Genomic DNA, 19,522 nt, shown 5'->3' with positions numbered 1-19,522 from the left:
CGAAATTCAATTTCAATTAGGTCGGGCTGGCCACCCGTGTACTATAAAAGGGCGCATCGGAAAAGAATTTGACTCGCACAAATAACCGAAAAACAAGATTCACTTCTGTCAATGCACTTACTTCCTTGCAATTTATCTTTCATTTCCGAGTAATTAATTTCCAGTCGTTTTTGTTGTTTCTTTCCTTTTGTCAATCAAACACTTGCCCTTATTCTTTGGGAAAGACTTGTGTTATCATTAATGGATTCATCTCATCAGTTTTAGAACCTAATCATCAAGTTATTGTTCCTATTTTGGTGCAAAATTGTATGTCGATTCGAATTACAACGAGTGCGACGTTTGACCGGGATCGTTAAGGGCGAGTTTGGCAACCAGCCAAACAGTAACTATTTCTATTCTTTTATTCCCAGAATCAGTTTTGGAACAGAAATTCGTTTGGTAATTTTTTTTTCCATGCACAAATTTGCAAAAATTTATTCCCAAAATAAGTTTTGGAATAAAATCAAAAAGCAAAAAAAGTTATTTCTTGATTCTGGGAACACGAATCAGAAATGGAAAAGAAATTTTTTTTCTTCTTCTTCTTTTTAGCCTGTAGCTAATCGCCGGCCACCGGCCAGGACCGGTAAGGGCGAGGGCTAGACCCTCGCCTCCTGGGCGAGGGCCGCCCTCACCGAATCTAGCGTGGGCAACCCTCACCTCCACCCTCGCCAGATCCCGGCGAGGGTAGCTCACAGCCTGGGCAAGGGCCGCCCTCGCCGGATCTGGCGAGGGCGACCCTCGCCCAGGCCACTAGCCGTCCTCGCCGGATTTGGCAAGGGCGGCGACAGCGAGGATCTAGCCTTCTCCAGATCCAGCGAGGGCGACACTCGCCAAGCCGCAAGCCGCCCTCGCCGGATCTAGTGAGGGCGGTGGCGAGGGTCCAACCCTTGCCAGAGCCAGCAAAGGCCATAACGCCCTCGTCGGCCTTAGCCTGTGGCTGGTTTCCGACGCCAGCAACTTGGCCATGGCTAAAGAAGGGGTAGAAGAAGAAAAAAAAAAGAAAAAAAGAAAAAAAATATTTAAAATATTATTAATAAAAAGAAATTATGTGCAGTTACCAAATGCATTTCTGTTCTTTTTCTATTCCAATAATATAAATTTTGGGTAGTTACCAAACACTTTTAAATGCTTAGAAATTATTCCCGGGCACGGAATAAAAAAGAATCATTTCTAAATAAATTTTTTTTCCAAGAACAAAATGGTTGCAAAACGCACCCTAATTAGTTAAACAGCGATAATTCTTATTGTCGAGTCGAATAATGATTTGTAAGGAGTAATTTTTTAGCAAATAGAACCCCATCATTCAAGAGAACATGTCTTGAGATTGAAATGTCATACCATATGATGCTTTAAGCAATATGTCAAACTTTCTCCCCACTAATAGAGAATCTAACAAAATTCTATAGAATTTATCCTCTTTCGGGACTAAACAAGTAGCTAGCAAACAATCATGTCGCACGAGACAATAAATATTTAAAATTTACATGGATAGCTACAGATTATACTATATCACGGTCTAGGTATGCTCTAGGTCGGCTTTAGCATAGCCAAAGTTATCTTTGTCTACATAGTAACTTGATTAGGGTCAACATATTTCTGTGCTTTTAACATGGACCCACATGTTGAGAAATTACACCTACAGCTACACCCATAGATTTCACATTAATAACGCGAGATTAACGATTAATTACCCATAAGACATACAAAGTGATTAATGAACAGCAATTAATTCCACCAACTAAGCCGGCACTTAAAATGGTTGCGTAAATTTGGAAAAAAAAAAATTTATTCTGAGTAACGAAAAAGGTGGGTTTCGGATTAAAGGAGAAATGATGATGGGAACACAAAAGAATGGTGGCTGTATGGTTGAATAAGCCGACGTATTTATATTACCATTTTGTTATCGTTCAAATTAGTTTTTTAATTATTGGTTTTTTGGCATTAACGTCTTTGTATGATACATTTTTCTTCCCTGAAACATATTAAACAAACTTCGACGTTGACCTTGGCGTTAGATTTCCTAAAGGAACGCCACATTCGATAGTCACTGAAATCAAGCCTGATTTCCATGCACTTTACGACATGGTTTCGTTCATGGCACAAAATGAAGAGCTAATTTCAACAAATCTCCACCTTAAGTCAATGTTTGAGCCAAAGTACAACCACTTCGCTGGAATATAAACTTGAAAGCTACTCTTCCCCAACCCCTCAAAGGCTCCTCCTCAACCACCACCTTCATCTTCCAAATCCGAGCGTGCTTGAATTTTGCCATAATCCTGAATGCCAACTCCGTATAACCAATTCCACGTGCACCTTTAGCTCTTCCTCGGACATGACATCCTTGATTGAAGTCGGACCTTGTCAAACTCGACAGCTATAATAATAATTGGCTTTACATAGTCCACCTCACTATAAGCACCTTTTATGCCAATGCCATGCAAACATCCATCATGTCGGCATTTGCTGTTGCAATTCCACCTTAAGTTGAATATCTTCCAATTCCATATAAACACTACCACAATCTTTTCTATCTAGAAGTATTGAAGACTCGCTAAATATATAAAATCTCCACCGAAAATGAGTGAATTTATTCAAGGCACCACAACTACTAATTCTCAATATGCATCTTCCAAAAATCGAAAACCTTCCCATCAAAAGTGTCATTTTTCACTTTTCCTTCTTCTATCGCCATCTATCTTCTTTGACTTGGCCTAACTCAAATATAATACCTACTATTACGGAAAAAATGATCAAAGACAATGTTAAATAGAATAAAGAAATAAATCGGACACCATTTTACACGATTCAAGTAGTGTAACCTCCTCCATGGATAGAATAACACGAGATTCCGTTATAGATCAAGCAATATAATGGAGATTCCAGGCATACTTGAGTCACTCAAACACTTTCAATTTGTTGCAAACTGCAATGATACCCAATTACTCACATTACCACAAGATTTTCACGATTTCAAATATTCGATGTTATTGATGAAAAAAGCTGCCACAAAAATCCGAATATTTAGTTATATTTATTTATTTCCAAAATAGAAAATCCCTTTTATCCTACTTAACTAGAAATCCAAATAGGAAATTGTATTTTTACATGCAATTTTATGAAATTTAGTCCCCTTGGGCTTTCCTAAAAAATGCCACATCCAAAGGTTGCACAAACCGAGACGGATTTCCGCGCAGTTTTGAATCAAGTTTTGTGGATAATCTCAACAAAACCTAATCCAAAGAGTGGTTGCAAAAACGGCCTCAAGAATCCCCATAGGCCCTTACCACGCTGCATATGCTAGATGTGAGGAACAACAAGACAAGATTGTGAAGGCGTAGAGCATGTAAAGATCAAGAGCAATGACTAAAAATTAACACACGAAATGTAATATAAGAAATCAATTGAAAACCTTTGCTCCATACCGTGTTAAGCAAATGAAAGCTCAATAGTTCGTAATAATTCGACGACAGTAAAGTAGTTGTACATGAAATTAGAGTTAAGAGAACTCTTATTCAATTCCTTAGAGCCCCAAATTCCCTTATAATTCATATGTCACGAGCCTATATGTTCATTTTTTCGTTACCTATCATCTTTCGTAAAATTATTGATTAGATCATGTGTATATTACCTCAGTTCTGTCTTTACGTTTTGTTATACCATAATCTTAAATCCTTCAACAAATCAACAATAGTCAAATGTAACAATGTAGTGGGAAAAATGCGAAGTACTAACATATAATACAATTTTTAGCACGCACTCATCATTGACAACCGACCACTTTTTAAAATTGAATATATATCTAATTTATATGTGTATGAGATTGTTCTGCCAACGGTACATTTAAGAGAGACAAGACATTACAGTCAAAAAGAACACTAGGTTAGGCCACCGGACATATCTAGCTACGTTGAGCAACAAGTTTCATTTACTCAATATAATTCTTGTTTCAAAGGACCAGATATAATTTCTCTCGCTTTCCAAAGAATTTCTAAATTTCCGGTTCTTCATTTCTCCCGCCCTTTGATATTGAAGTCACGATTACATTACGCAAGATAATTCTGACGATTAAACGATTTAAGGTCACTTTATGGCAAAACCTACTAACATCATAAATCAGCAAGAGTCAAGCTATAATTTGTTAGAGAAATTCCATCCAAGCGTAGAGAGTATCCACACTTGTTTCAGGCGATGCTCCTCAGATAGCGTTATTCACATCTAATTACATTTCCACTTTGCTTTATACGATGATTAAGAGAAAAAAATGATACAAAACTCTTAATTAACTTTTTCTTTGCTTTTTGTACGCTAACCCCCCACTGGTGACCGAGGTCAGCGGCTATCATTTTGAACTTTTTTGACGGGGCGGAAGAGTAATGAAAAGGACAGCAGGGGACACTCTCCACAGTCAATGATTGCATGTGTAGAGATTATTACCACTTAAAAGTTTCAGAAGTGCCATGTCCCTACATCATCAGTTGGTGACTGGTTTCCTCTCTGGCCATGTGGGATAGCATTTACCAATTTTATTCGTTTTATTTTTTTAAGCATGAAAAAATGTTGGGGGAGAAAAGGGCAACAATTTACTATTTAAATCAGTCAGATCAATATCTTGCCCAAAATTCAACCAACTAATTTCAAATTAGCACAAAGAGCAACCAGTCATAATATTCCTGCAATATCAACCCCAAACCAGTAAATATGAACAACTTAAAAGAAAAATAGCAGCTATAAATTTTACATGGAAAAGCTAATGCGGGAAAAATCACGGATCCTTTCAAAACAACAATATATCATTACCCAAAAATGGGTTAACGCCAAAAAGTAAGAAAAACTCTAATCACGGCTGGACAAGTTGAGAGACAATTTGGAGAAGGATTTCAACTGACAAAACCGATCAACTTGCAGATCTTGATCTCACGAACAATATACCAAAACTTCAGCCAATCCCGACAAGAAGGTTGAATTTAAGCCAATCTCCACAGTCAATCTCCTTTCTCTCTCTCTCTTCTTGATCAAGAAGGTTGAATTTAAGACTCATGCACTTGACAATCACAAGATGTTTCTCTCTTTTTTTTTTTCTTTCGTTATTTAGATGTTGTTAAGATTCAACCCTGATCTCGCATTTCCATTCTTTGGCCCAATTCCCTAAAAAACCCCCAACTTTAGCCTTTGTCCCAATTATATCCCAAACTTTTTTTTGTCTCATAAAAAACCTCAAACTTTTACTTTTGTTCCAAATCTACCCAGTTAACTTTCGTTTAATTTTTTAATATTATTTTTTCTTTTTTCTTTTCTTTTCTTTTTCCTTTCCTTTTCTTTTTTTTTTTGTTTCACCTTCTGGCCGGTCGCCGGTCCGCCGACCGGCCAGAGGCGAGGGCCGGCGAGGCTCGGCCCCGCCTGCTATTGGCGAGGTCGGCCTCGCCAGCGGCCGAGTTCTTGCCAGATTTGGCGAGGCTCAGCCCCACCGGCAACTGGCGAGGTCGGCCTCGCCCAGCAACGGCGAGGTCGGCCGAAGTTGAACCTCGCCGTTGCTAGGCGAGGCCGACCTCGCCAGATCTGGCGAGAACTCGGCCACGCCGGCCGCTGGCGAGGTCGGCCTCGCCTAGCAACGGCGAGGCCGAGCCTCGCCCGGCAACGGCGAGGCCGAGCCTCACCAGCCACGGCGAGGCTCGGCCCGCCGGCTATTGGCGAGGTCGACTTCGCCCAACGCCGGCGGGGCCGAGCCTCGCCGGCGCCCGCCGGTCGCCGGACCGGCGACCGGCCAGAAGGTGAAAGAAAAAAAGAAAGAAAAGGAAAGGAAAAAGAAAAGAAAAAAAATAAAAAAAATTCGAAAAAATAAAAAATAATATTAAAAAATTGGACTAAAAGTTAACTGGGCAGATTTGGGACAAAAGTAAAAGTTTTGGATTTTTTATGAGACAAAAAAAAATTTGGGATATAATTGGGACAAAGGCTAAAATTTGGGGTTTTTTAGGGAATTGTGCCTTCTTACTATCAACCCACTAGGTCGGGTGTCTAGTGGTTATAAGCACAAAAATGCCATGGAAGTATAGATATAGACATAAGAGACAGTTGCGTAGTTTTATTTCGTATGGCTAAGGGCGACCAATACAAAGATCAACGTATTTTTATTGGCTAATCAAATGTTGGAAGTCAAAATATTTTATGATATCCAAAAGACTTTTGCTATTTCAACACCTCAAATAGCTTTAGAGACGCCCTAAAAATTCAATGGTACAAAATAGCCCTAACAAAGACCTCATTAATTCGACCAAAAAAAAAAGACCTCATTAATGGTAAAATTTATGAAAGAAGAAAAATATACATTTAATATAGATTAATCAATCTCACGATTTTTTATCAAACTTTTGTTTCTTCTTCTTTTATATTCAAATCAGAGAAATCTACGTGTTTGTTATTTTTTTTACGAGAATGGTCTATAATTTGACTAATTCAATAAATTTAATGATTGAAATTCTAATTTAAAGGATTATTAGTAAAGTACATCTAATTAGAATGTTTTTACAAGGTTCAATCTGGAATAACTTGTTGTAGTATACAAGTCTTTAGTTCAAGTTTTTCTTAGGGCAACTTTTTGGTCAAAGTTATGCTCTTTACGATAATAATTTATTTTTCATAATGTTAATTAACAAAGGTCGTTAACAAGATCCAAATCCATTACAGAAAATTTCATAGAAATCAGCTCGAGCACATAAGTAAGAAGAATAGAATATACGAAATCCGTCTAAAACGAATGGGAAATAACATAAAGTAGTGGAAAATAACATGAAGTGGTGGAATAATATATTGTTGTTATGATTAGTATATACGATCTTGTATTTTATGACAATGCATGGTATTTACATTTTCAACAAATAGCAACTTTCACCCTCTCCATATGTTATTTTGATTGATTAATTCTCTTGAGATTATTTTCTTCAACTCAATAAGTTAGGGAGTATCATAGCCATTTGAGGGTGAAAAAAGCGTGAGCTATCCAAAAATATCAAGAAAATATGATTATCTCCTCAATCTTTTCGTAAAAAGATTCCTACTGATCTTGTCCTATTTCCTAGTATTCTATTGGGCTTAAAACCTACATCCTAGATTGGTGATAAAGGGTTGCATTGAGTAACGATCGATCCAATTACTTCAAAACTTCGAATATGTGGAAGAATCTTGACATTCTCGAGTAAGCATCATTTGAGAATCACTCATTTTCTTTCCCCTTTTTTTCAAGATGGCTAGTTTAATATGTCAAAATTCTTTCATGATTATGTTGCTGCATGTAGTCCAGCCATCTAAAGACGAAAGCACAGTGAAGATTATTCGTACACTATCAAGAAAAAAAAAAGAACTGTTAAAATGAAAAAGGAACAGTGATTTGTTTTATTTCTCACTTCTTCTCGTTTGGCCATCTTAATTTAGACAAGATCCTCCTTCAATTTCCATGCAGATGAAGTCACGAGAGCAAACAAACAGGTCCTGCCCAATCCATTTGTCCACTTGTTATTCTCATCTCACTTAATCCTTAATTATATTAAGGAAAAGTACTGTTTAGAGAGAGTATGTGCATCCCCAAATGAATGATCTACATCTTTTTCTTCATTTTTTTCCCCTTTCTTTGAATTTAAAAGGTAATGATTGTCTCACCAATTATACTGTAATTGACATCACTAGCAGGACTTATATCATGGGGGGGGGGAGAGGGAGGGTTAAGTTTCAAAATTTGAAACGACACTATTATTGGTGTTAAGGTTAGGTGGGATTTGGGAGGAAAGTTCATATGACAACTTGGGACTATGTGGACTTTAGATTTCAAGATTTCCAGCATTATCATCCCCAAAGTCATCATCTTGCTCTTGACCCAACTAGGCTATATAGCCAGCCAGACAGAATAATTGACAAAACTCAAATGTGAAACGCCCATGCTCTTACTTAATTAATTTTTTTTTAAAAGACCATATGAGAGAGAATCTACGACGCATTTGAATAGGGACAAATGAAACAGTTTGGGCTAAACACCGACTTCGTAACTAGTATTTTAATTATCATGATAAAGCTCTTAGCCTTGGAAATCCCAAGCTTAGCTTAGCTTAAGCCTCGCTCATCACTGTTACGCGACGAACCCATACTTTTATTTTTAAAGTTATGTTTTTCGCACGCGCATCACAAGCATGACGTATTTACACTGTCAAACAAGAGTTAAGCACTCAAGAGACCCCAACCAAAATAATATTATTGGAATAAGATATTCTAAATCAGCTCATTTTTATTGTGTAATGATTATTCAAGATCTTAAGAGAGCAAACTAAGCCAATTCACCTCTTTAATTAGTTCATGATGTGATCTAAATTTCTAAAGTGTAATGATATAGTCGTTCTACTTTCATGTGATTGATTATAATCCTATAGACTATCACTGGAAAAATTATCATCGACAGACTTTATGAAAGCAATTCGATAGATGGAATTGAGCAGTGCAAATGCGACTTTCCCAATAACAAATATAAATTATTGTTTTCTTCAGCTCGTCAATACCCAAGAATTTGGGCGGTGCCTGGGAAGATTTTTTTCCTGTTTGACTTCGGTTTTCGAAATCAATGCAGAGGCTTTACTTAACCCCGAGAGCAGAAGCTCCAAATTTTTTAGCCTAGGGACCGTGAAAGAATAGAATATTACGTCTTCATTAAGAAGAAAATTAGGAAAAAACTTGATAAAAGTAGGGCGATTTTGGTCAATTTCGTGACACGTGGACGAATGTTGGTGAATTTATGGTGTAGCACCAAGTGTAGAAAAGAAATGAAAAGTCTCCGCCGTAGCAACAACGGAATTGAGCTGCTTTTCTTGGTGTTTGGGGAGGGACAAGTATCAAGGTTTTGACTATGGTGGAAATTATGTGTTAAATATAAACATTAAAGCATATGCTGTGAGTCTTGTGCATGAGTACTATGTTAACTTTCTAAGTGTGATGGTACGGGCTATGTAGAGGGAATGGTCATGGCTAATTTTTTTAACTTCTTTTGGTTGCCAAAGTCTCTGAAGAGTTTGGGGTTATCGAGAGTCACCACACTGCAGCATAATTACACTATGGCTTAGGCCGTACCTATTGAATAAAAGACATATCAGAAAATATCTCCAAATAATCAATTCGTTACTTGATGCGTTATCTTCGTGCTGATTTGTGAAAGATCTCCAAATTGGGTTTTAATAGAAATATAAGGAAAAAGTGAAGCAATAAGGCATATTGATGCTTGATAGATAATTGGATGTTGTTTGGAAGAGGGTGAATCACTTCAATTGGTGACAAAAGATGGATAAAATGGCGAAAATCACGGTCGGGATGGTCATGGAATCACCCAACTTTATATTGGTCTGATTCCAAAAAAAAAAAAACTCTAAGGTTCTGTTTATTTGAAAGAAAACTCTTTTCAAAAATTTATTTTTCGGTACTTGGATGATAGAAAACAAATCGATTTATAGAAAAAGGATTTCCATAGACTGAAAACAAGAAGCTTAGATTGAAGAAAACAATTGTCCCTAAATCACCGAACAAATGAAAACTATCCATTTTCCTTGAAAATGATTTCCATAAAAAATATTTTTCTTTAATATGATGTTTCAGTTTCAATTCGTAAAAAACGTTTTTCGTAAATCGATTAGTTTTTCATCAAAAGTCGGAAAATAATTTTTCGGACATAATTTTCTTTCAAATAAAGGGACCCTAAGCGTATATCTATTTGCAGGGCACTCAAAAACACCATATCAAAACTCGACCCCAATTATCCTCCTCCTCCTCCTCCTCCTCCGCTGCTATCGCAGACCTTCAATAGCTCAACATTAATGAGGGCTCATGTCGTGTCTGCCGTTGTGTCGCCCAAAGATCAGCGAAGATGACGATGTTGCCGGGCAGAGAGAAGGGACAGTGTAGGCCCTGTTAGTTAAATAGGAATGAGGTGATTGAAATATGGTAAAAGAGATTGGAAAAAATTAAGAGATTTCTGGATTGAAATTCATTTTTTCATGTATAATACCTTTGACCAAAGGTTGGTCTTTGATTTTATTGAATATGATTCAGTGGCGATTCTGACAGAAATTAAATTGCGTAACTAAGGATCAAGAATAACTAATTCTGAAGGGAAAGGAAATGCAAGTAGTGGAAACTAATAAATTGATAAATTGAAACTGAGAGAATACAGAAGTTTCTGTTGATGATCATGGATCTCTACAACAATTGAACACGGCTTAATATAGCCTACTACAGAGCGTAACTGTTTACAAGCAGTTAATGTTCAAATTGATGGTTATAACCCTGTCTCAACTTCAGACCCATGATCACACGTCGACTTTATCCACAAGCGATTTCAACCTCTCGGTTGCCATTAGACTTAACCACTAATCGGTATCTTTAACTTCCATTGGCATCTTCACTTTGTCTTCTTTCTTTAGTTTCTGTATTTCAACACTTAGCCAAATTTGTTACGTGGTAATCGTCAACAGATCGCTATTACATGTTCACAACTGTTTATCATAGTTATTGACAAGTGTTTCCGCTGCCGGTAACTTATCGATAATCGAATCGTACTTAACACCGAGCTCCATATTCATTTAAGTCAGCATCATGTGGATTAAAGGACTTGTCATCTTTTGGTGTCAACATTACGAGTTGAATATTTAGTATTTCAAATTACTCTATATAATAAAATTAGTTGAATGAACTTTAAAAATGAGATTTTCTCCATATTACATTGGCCAAATCAAACCCTATGTTAACATTCCACATGTAAAATTAACTTTTTTGTTTAACTTATCCTCATTCCTTTCACGAATACTTATCTTCCCCCATAGGATCGAGCACTTTTCAGTCCCAATTTTCATCTACATTCCGATTGATTCTAACCTACCAAACTGTGTAAAAAAAAAGGTAATAAGAACCTAATTTTACATTCCACTGTTTTCATTCCTAGCGTACACTTGTCCTCCTCTAAGCTGAGGGTCGCAAGAAAAGGAACCAAACCCAAATTTTCACCCAAATTTTCGATTAGAACACCAAGTTCTATTGATTTTTATGCCCCGACTGATCCTAGACTAATCATCAAAAAGTATTCACCATCCTCTCACATGATGATAGTGTATCTTGCAGCCATCGAGTTCATGTGAGTACTATGCAAAGGAAGAGGTGGGCATTTGCGACAACAAAACTGTAGTGGAATAGGATAAGGACTGTGACAATCCCCCCCAAGTACCTGGGCAATTTGCTGTGGATGGGACACGTTAAAAAGCCCTAAATTTGGACCGATTCTCCCGAAATATCCGGGTCACGGGTTCAAATCCTGAGGGACCCCATCGTGACCGCACACACCTCCCAACAACATGATGATCACACGCCCCGGTCTTCTTCCATCATATCTCAGTCTTCACGGGGTCAACGTCCCTCATCATCGCCATCATAGCGCACACACCCATTAATTAAAGTGTGCTTGATTAAATAACTGCAATTGCATGCCTTTGTAGACCTTTCATGGCCCATTGTCCACTTCCATGTTCAACCAGCCTTGAGAGCTAGTAATTGCAAATGTTTCCAATGGACAAAAATAAATTTCGAAGTAGCTAGAGATCCAAAAGCGAAAACAAAAAGCAAGTTTTTCTTACTATTTTGTGTATCTTCTTGAGAGGGACTAAAAGATAAACGTTCAACCTTTTTATTTTTTTTTCACAAATGATGGAGTAATCTACTATTCTATCGGAGTATTAGATTCTCAAGCTCTCTCCAATATTACCAATTATGTCTTCACAGGGATCCGAATCTATGACCATATTAAATATGACATAAGTTCACGTTGATTCTTAATCAACTGAACAGCCTAGCTATCAGCATAAACAAGGTTGGAGTCTATAATTTTGCCGATAGCATGTGTGATCTTTATTAGAACTATTATATTGGTAGGGAAATCTTTTATGAACCCGTTGGCACTCTTAAGAAAGTCACTTTGAAGTTATAGATCTCGAGCTAATAAGAAAGAAAATGAGAGTGTGGCGGACAGTTACTCATTGGAGAGTAACGATGTTGTCTCCACCACATAACTTTACAAGGAAATTACTCGATTTCCTTAGGAAATTATGAATCCCACTTGGTGTATTTGCCAGCCCACCGAGTGGATATCTTACATTTGAAAAGAAATAGTAAATCAGCCAAAATAAAAATAAGGAAGTAAAAGAGAAACTTATTAGCATCATAAATGTAAAATATTTTTATATTATGTGTAACATCCAAGACCTAATTAAATGAAGGAGTATAGCTTCAAACACTCGGCAATCTGGAGACTCGTGGAACATTTGTTAGCCACATGAATCGTATAAATCCATGTCTTTTGGCATGTACAAGTGGCTCTGACATAGAGCAGGTTGAAGGGACGTATTGAGAATCGAAACAGAACGATCACGCAGAAAACAGAGAAAATAGACAATGCACGAGTTTACCCAGGTTCACCATCGATTAGGGCTACGTCTTGCAAAGAGATTTCACTATGTTTTCGGTTTACAGCCACTCAACTCGCTACAATGATCAGAAAAACGAGCAAAATATATATATATATATATATATATATATATATATATATATATATACCCCAAACGGGCTCAAAACCTAAACCTATATGAAATCTCTTAATCTCACACCATACAGGCCAGCCCAAACCCGGCGGGGACGCCGCCCCGAACCCCCGCTCACGACCGGCAATGGCGGGCATCTGCACGTGCGCCGCCCCGAACCCCCGCATTCCGCACGCATGGGTCACATGTCGTCGGACAACACTTCAGTTTCCCTAAGCTCACGTGGGCGTACCCGATGTGAGAAACAAGGGTCCCCGAAGTATTCGCCAACTCCAACACAGGTTGAACATAATTAATGAAATTTTAAAATATGACTTTCACTTTCTAAGTGAGGAGTAATGGTGTCATTAGGTTAGCAATGTTTAAATAAGAATCGACTATGGCTTTGAATTGATATTAACTGGAGTAAATATTGATGAGAAAGTGCTAAGACCATCGAGACAAAGAGGAATCTCTTAAGTCGAGCCATAGTAATAAAGTAGAGTCATTGACTAAACAGAGTCATAACTGATTATAAGTAGTGACTAATTTATAGAAAATGTTGGGTGTCAACAAGGATGGATTAATATTATGTTGACTAGCACAATTGATGTATAATATAGATGACGATCAACTAATATCATTGATAGTGAGAAGCCAATAGAATTAAGTCGATAAGGCAGGAACAATTTTCGCCCATCGACTAATAGTCAAGTCAATGTCAGCTGGATAGACATCAATCGAGTTGAGAATTATTGACATGGACTCACTTAGTTTGGCTGATATCAAATTGACTGCAAGGATAAAAATAGCGGGAACAGTTATTGCAGTCAAATTGTCAAGCGAGAAAAATTACCAAATATATTATCCATTTCTATCAATTCTCTTACTTCATTGCAATTCATTTCTAGTAATTTCCAAGCAATTTATTTCCAGTCATTCTAGTTGTTTATTTCCTTGTCAATAACTCTTGCCTTCTTCTTTCACAAAAATTTTTGTTGTCAGTATTAAATTCATTTCATCAGTTTTAGAATTCAATCATCAGGTTTTTGTTCTTTTGTTGGTGCATAATTGTTTGTCATTTTGAAGTACAAGGAATGCGATGTTTGATAAGGACTGGTGGTCAATCGAAGTGCAATACTTCTTACTATTGAGTTGACGATCCGAATGGAGCGATTTTTGAGTAAATAGAACCCCACCATTCTAGAGAACATGTCTAGATATTGAAATGTCATATCATATGATACTTTCAGCAATTTGTTAAATTTCCTCCCTGCTGAGAGTGAATCTAATAAAATCTACAAAATTGATCATCTTTTCGGGACCAAACGAGTAGCTACCAAATAATCATATCGTACAGGACAACAAATATTTGACATTTACATGGAGAGCAAGAGATTATACTTAATCATAGTCTAGGTATGTTCTTGGTTAGCTTTGGCATAGCTACAGTGATCCTTGTCCGACTTACTAACTTGATTAGGGTCAACATGTTTCGGCGCTTTTAACATGGAGGCACATGTTGAGAAGTTACACCTACAGCTGCACCCGCAGATTTCACATTAATCACGGGAGATTAACCATTAATCACCCCTAAGAGGTACAAAGTGATTTATGAACAGCAATTAATCCCACCAACTAAGCTGGCACGATGATGATCATCTTTTAAAAAGACTTCAAATCAAAGTTTGCCAAAACCAAGCGTTAAGATGATGGTCTCGTAAATTTGAATTAAAAAAAACAAATTCGCGAAGTGATGGAAAAAGGGGAGTCTTGGATTAAAGTGGAAATGATGATGGGAACACAAAAAAGAATGGTGGCTGTGGCTGTGGCCCGTGGGGTTGAATTCGCCGACGTATACTTACATTACAATTTTCTTTCGATCAAATTAGATTTTTCAATTATTATTTCCTTGGTATTAACGTCTTTGTATGATAACATTTTTCTTCCCCGAAACATTATTAAACAAAGCATAAGCATTGACCTTGGGAGTGTTGGGACTCATATTGGCGTTGTGTGTCTTGGGTCTCTTTTGAAATTGTGCGAGTGCGAGGGAGAGAGGGGTGCCGAAGCTACAAAAACGGCGTCATGAGCCGTCGTTTGCTATATATAGCCCCTCTCTCTCTCCCTCTCTCTTTCTCAACGTTCTTGCAACTTTCAACATCTCTCTCTCTCTCTCTCTCTCTCTCTCTCTCTCTCTGTGCCTGAGCTCAAGTGCAAGTTTTAAATGGTAGCGTGAAGCAGACGTTTGGAATATCAGTCTCTCTCGGTGTGTTTTTTCTTGATCAAGAGATTCGGAAACTCACACAGAACAACGCGCAACGCAGCAGCAACAGCCGCAGCTCTCGTCATAATGGGCAAGAAAGAGCACAGAGACAACGCGAGAGTCGAAGCTGTTCTTCAACAGCTTCGGAAGCAAGCCCCACTCACTGTCAAACAGGTCTCTCTCTCTCCCTCTCTCACAGAAACGTCACTGTTTCGTGATTATGTTTCGTCTGCCTGTCTTGTTTGGGGTTTTCCGGGTGAATTCTAATGGGGGTTGTTGAACAACAGGAGAAGTTCTGCAACAACGCTTGCGTGGAAAGGTTCCTGAAGGCGAAAGGTGACAGTGTGAAGAAGGCGGTGAAGCACTTGAGAGCTTGTCTCTCCTGGAGAGATAGCATAGGCATTGGTACTTTCCATTATCGAAAATTTCTTCTACTTCTTTTGTTTTTTTTCCATTTTTTTTAATCTCGGAAAATAGGTTAGGTGGACTTATCTTTGTGCATCACATCATCCTAGCTTAGCTTCTTTACCTTTTGTTTTTGGTTGGTGTTGAACCGGAGTCCCTCTCTACTTTTCTTGAAACTTTGAATTGAGCGTTAAAGCGAGTTTAATCATTAAAGTCACAAGGCACCCTCTTCAAAAACCAACAAAAGAGCGAAGAGAATCTTGATGGGTTTTTCCCTTATGTTTTGAATTAGTGTCTTGATCCTAACTTATAGTACTCTTTTTTGTTTTTGGTTTTGGTGGTGTTTCATATGCAGAGCACTTGATAGCTGATGAGTTCTCAGCTGAACTTGCGGAAGGCGCTGCTTATGTGGCTGGCCACGATGAAGAATCTCGACCAGTCCTGGTAAAAAAAACAAACAAAACAATACAACCAAATGAATATATAATTACTCTCTTTCTCCGTATGTATGTGTATGATGTGTGTACGCAATACATTATTTTAAGTACATTTGAATTTGCTTCTGTTGTGGAAGAAGTAACCGAAACAACCCATCGTTGATTTTTTGCAGATTTTTCGGATCAAGCAGGATTACCAGAAGTTCCACTCTCAGAAACTGTGAGTAACCAAAAGAAGCTTTAGTCTCTCCCAGTCCTTTTTAACTTTGTGTTTTGTCGAGGATGTACTCAAAAGATGGAATGACCATACAAGTCCAGAGCTGCTTAGGGAAACAAAAGCAGACAATGAGTAATTTTTGCACTTTCAAAGTCACATCTCAAAATCTGTCAGCAACCATTTGTAGGAAATCAGTTTTTTTTCACTGTTTACAGAACCATAAATGGTCTATCTTCTGTAATTTCCATGGACTTTTGAGCTCACTTTTTTTTTCCCATTCTTGTTTTCGAATTTCCAGATTCACCCGACTGCTGGTGTTTACCCTAGAAGTCGCCATGGGAACCATGCCCAGGAACGTGGAGCAATTCGTCCTACTATTCGATGCAAGTAAGCTCACTTCACTTCACTTGACTTCACTCCACTTTCTTTTGTCTGTTTTTTTACTTTTGGGTACAAGGCCAAGCGAGCAATTAAGTTCCACTTTCACTTTCACTTTCAAAAACGTCACATTGTCACCCACTTAGCCTTCACATAATCCTAAATCCTTGAACACCTCCCCACAAAAGCATTTATAGCAACAAAAAAAGCAACACCACCCTTCTTTTTCGCACGCCATAAAAGCGAGCAGCAGCAGCAGGTATACATCCCCACAAGTCCACGAGACAAGAGCACACGAGCATGCACGTCCATGTCGGATCCAACGAACAGCAACACCAACACCAACACCAACCCCAAACCATAATTCCTGAAAAAATACGCTCTGCAACATCGCAAAACAGGCCTCGACACTGGTCGGGCATGAAAGGGTAAAGCGCTCGAGAGGGGCACTCTCGGGAAATGCGTTCTCCCATACGATTGCATCCTAGAATTAGTCAATGTCACAAGGAGTGTGACTTTCATTAAAGCTCACTGCGCTTCTGCGCAGAGAGTACTACCACCACCAGCAAGGGATTCTGCTTTTTCTTTATTTTTCGTCTCCTTTTTTATTTTTCTTTTTTTTTGCTTGCTCTGCCATTTCTCTGACCCGCATCTGATATGCTCAGAATGTTCATATATAAATATACCCTCAGGAAATCTTTTTTTAGGTGAACGTTTGATCTTAGGGAAATGTGGGGGTGGAATCGATTTCATTTTTGTAATTTCCGGGTTCATTTAATTAATTAATTAATTTATGTGGGTATTGATTATGTGATAATTTGAGCAATAAAAAGAGGGCAAAAAAATTAATGTTTATGTATATTTTTGCAGGCTTTTTCAGATCGGCATCGGCTTTCATGAACATGTTGCTGGCGTCGCTGAAAATAGTGGGGGAGTACTATCCTGGTCGACTTTACAGGGCCTTCGTGATCGACCCTCCTTCTCTCTTCTCTTATCTATGGAAGGTACAGAAAGCACAAAAAAAGAGAAAATATAAATTTAAAAAATCTCGTGTGTTTTTTCAATTTTTCAATTTTTTATTTGTTTTGCATGTGTTGTGCACGTCTTTTCAGTAGTACGTATTATTTTTTCTGTCCCTGCTTTGGCTGGAATCGGAAGAGAAATTTTTTTTTCAATAATGTAGCTGGACATCTGTGACAAAAAAACGTACGATGCTGTTGAACTTACCTGAACTTGCACTGTTTGACCGACCAACTTACTTTTTATCTTGTCGAACCAATAACTAACCCCCTGATTCACATTTTTTTTTCTTTTTCTTTGTTAGCTGTAAGACTTTGGTTCTGCATTCGATTTCAAATTCTCATGACCCGACTTTGAATTTATAAGCTGATTATTTGATTATAATTACCTCTAGCGAGTGTCAGAAATGAATAATTTTTCCTTACAATGACCCTGCTTTGAAAAGCAGTTGCATTTGTGATATTAAAATCTATGAAGGTGGTCCCGTGCAGTCAGACTCATCCTTGGTGATTTCTTACTTTAGTGCTTCCAATGTCTAGGTAAAGTTGACCGACTGCGAGAACTTGATCTTGGGTTTCAAATTATTGCAGGGAGTTCGCCCGTTTGTCGAGCTATCGGCTGCGACGATGGTGGTGTCGTCCTTGGACTTTGAGGAATCGCTGGACTTCCACGACTTCTCGGCCTATCCGCGTGCCTCGTCCCTCCGGTTCGACCCGGAGTCAATCAAGTCGGCGGACAAGGTTGGGCCGTGTTCGTCGTCCCGGTTCTCCTTCACCGTGTCCCATCACTTTGACTCGCTCAAGCCGTGGTACCTCTCGCTGACCGACTCGTCGGCATCCAAGGTCGGGCCCACGAGCCCGTCCCAGCTGGGCCCAGCCCTGATATCCCCGCTGAACGCGCGGTCCTTCTCCTTCGCATCGCCGGCCGCCAGGACGCCGCGCGGCGGCACCATCGGCTCGAGGAAGTCGCTCTTCCCGTCGACCCCGCTGCCCCAGAGGACGTGCGAACAGGTCAAGGTCGCACAGCCCCGGACCCCACGCCCCTCGTTCCTCCAGTCCCCGGCCATGTTCTTCCAACGCAAGGAGTGCCACGTCAGCCGGGCAGAGAAGTCGCGCGAGTCCTTCGTGCCCTTCCTCAAGTTCTACCGCAGGCCGTACGACGAGATGATCTACCGGTCGAAGATGAGGCCCCCGCTGGGCGGCCTGATCTCGATCGTCTCTCCCCACCTCAAGCGCCGCCACATGTCGGTATCGCAACGGTTCTGAGGCGAAAACCGAGCACCGAAAGGCAAAAAGGGCAAAAAAAAAGAGGCTAGCGAACGAAATTTCAAGAATTGGGAGTATATATGTTTTTTGACAATTTGAGTATCAATGTGAAGCTAGTAAAAATAATTGACTAAAGATTGTTCTTTGATTGATTCGAGTGTCCTCGTGCGTTTGATCGGGAAGACCGAGAAAGAACGGAAGAACGAGACGTCTTTAACGAGGGGAGAGAGACGACGTGTTGAACGGGATGTGAAATCGTGTGCACACAATTAAAACGGTGCCTCGTTTTTTTTTGGGGTCTTGGAGGTGGTCGGAGATGGGCGTGGGGAACCAGATAGCGTGGTCGGAACGGCGAAGAGCAACAATACGCCTTGGAAATCATATGCTCATTGTCATTGGTGGTGGCGAAGCCAAGGGAATCAAAGTCCAAGGCGTTGAAAAGTGAAAAATCTATGTCTACTCGATTATGTATATTTTAAATTTCTATAGACATGTTGCTTCTTTTTGTATTTTTCTTTTCCTTTTCCTTTCTTTTTCGACTTTCAGTTTCAACTTGTTGACGTGGGATTTTTGTTTATAATAAAGGGCGGGAAAAGAGGGTTAAGTTTGAATCTTTGCTAGTTGTAAGGTTGTGTGTGTGCGTATTAGGTGGAGTTTGGGTTGGGTTTGTTTTAAGGATGGTTGGTTTCAACGTTTGGCAGAGGAGGTGGTAGGAATTTGTGTCGCCTAGTGTCTTGTTTTGCTTTAAACAGATGTCAAACTTGAAGTCAAAATGGCGCAGAGAAGGGGGAACGTGAGGACTGTGCTTCGAAATTGGTGGAGCTGAACGTGGTGGGAAGATGATACCACGCGATTTTTGGTAGTAGAATATGCAAGGGGTCTTGAGTTTAGCTTTGGTTGCTCTA

General features: G+C 39.1%; 1 protein-coding gene across 1 annotated transcript; it reads left to right on the top strand.

The window, feature by feature from the left end:
* The first annotated feature begins 14,779 nt into the window (after positions 1-14,779).
* LOC115684972 (uncharacterized) lies at positions 14,780-18,752 on the top strand. The gene is made up of 7 exons (XM_030609938.2): positions 14,780-15,069; positions 15,183-15,300; positions 15,656-15,744; positions 15,911-15,957; positions 16,253-16,341; positions 17,203-17,336; positions 17,943-18,752. Exons 1-7 carry the CDS (start codon positions 14,983-14,985, stop codon positions 18,615-18,617), a joined length of 1,239 nt encoding a protein of 412 aa, XP_030465798.1. The 5' UTR covers positions 14,780-14,982; the 3' UTR covers positions 18,618-18,752.
* Positions 18,753-19,522: the final 770 nt, after the last annotated feature.

This window comes from Syzygium oleosum, unplaced genomic scaffold (genome assembly GCF_021117445.2).
Source record: "Syzygium oleosum isolate NSW1041296 unplaced genomic scaffold, Sole_v2.1 Sole_v2.01, whole genome shotgun sequence".
Taxonomy (NCBI): domain Eukaryota; kingdom Viridiplantae; phylum Streptophyta; class Magnoliopsida; order Myrtales; family Myrtaceae; genus Syzygium; species Syzygium oleosum.
Note: the sequence above shows the minus strand (reverse complement) of the source record. Positions and strands in the feature narration are given on the sequence as shown.

Bases quoted from the DNA above. Each gene is read 5' to 3' on its own strand.
- LOC115684972 (XM_030609938.2), top strand. From the start codon at position 14,983: ATGGGCAAGAAAGAGCACAGAGACAACGCGAGAGTCGAAGCTGTTCTT. The intron at 16,342-17,202 runs GTAAGCTCACTT...ATATTTTTGCAG, and splicing joins CGTCCTACTATTCGATGCAA to GCTTTTTCAGATCGGCATCG. The intron at 17,337-17,942 runs GTACAGAAAGCA...AAATTATTGCAG, and splicing joins TCTTCTCTTATCTATGGAAG to GGAGTTCGCCCGTTTGTCGA.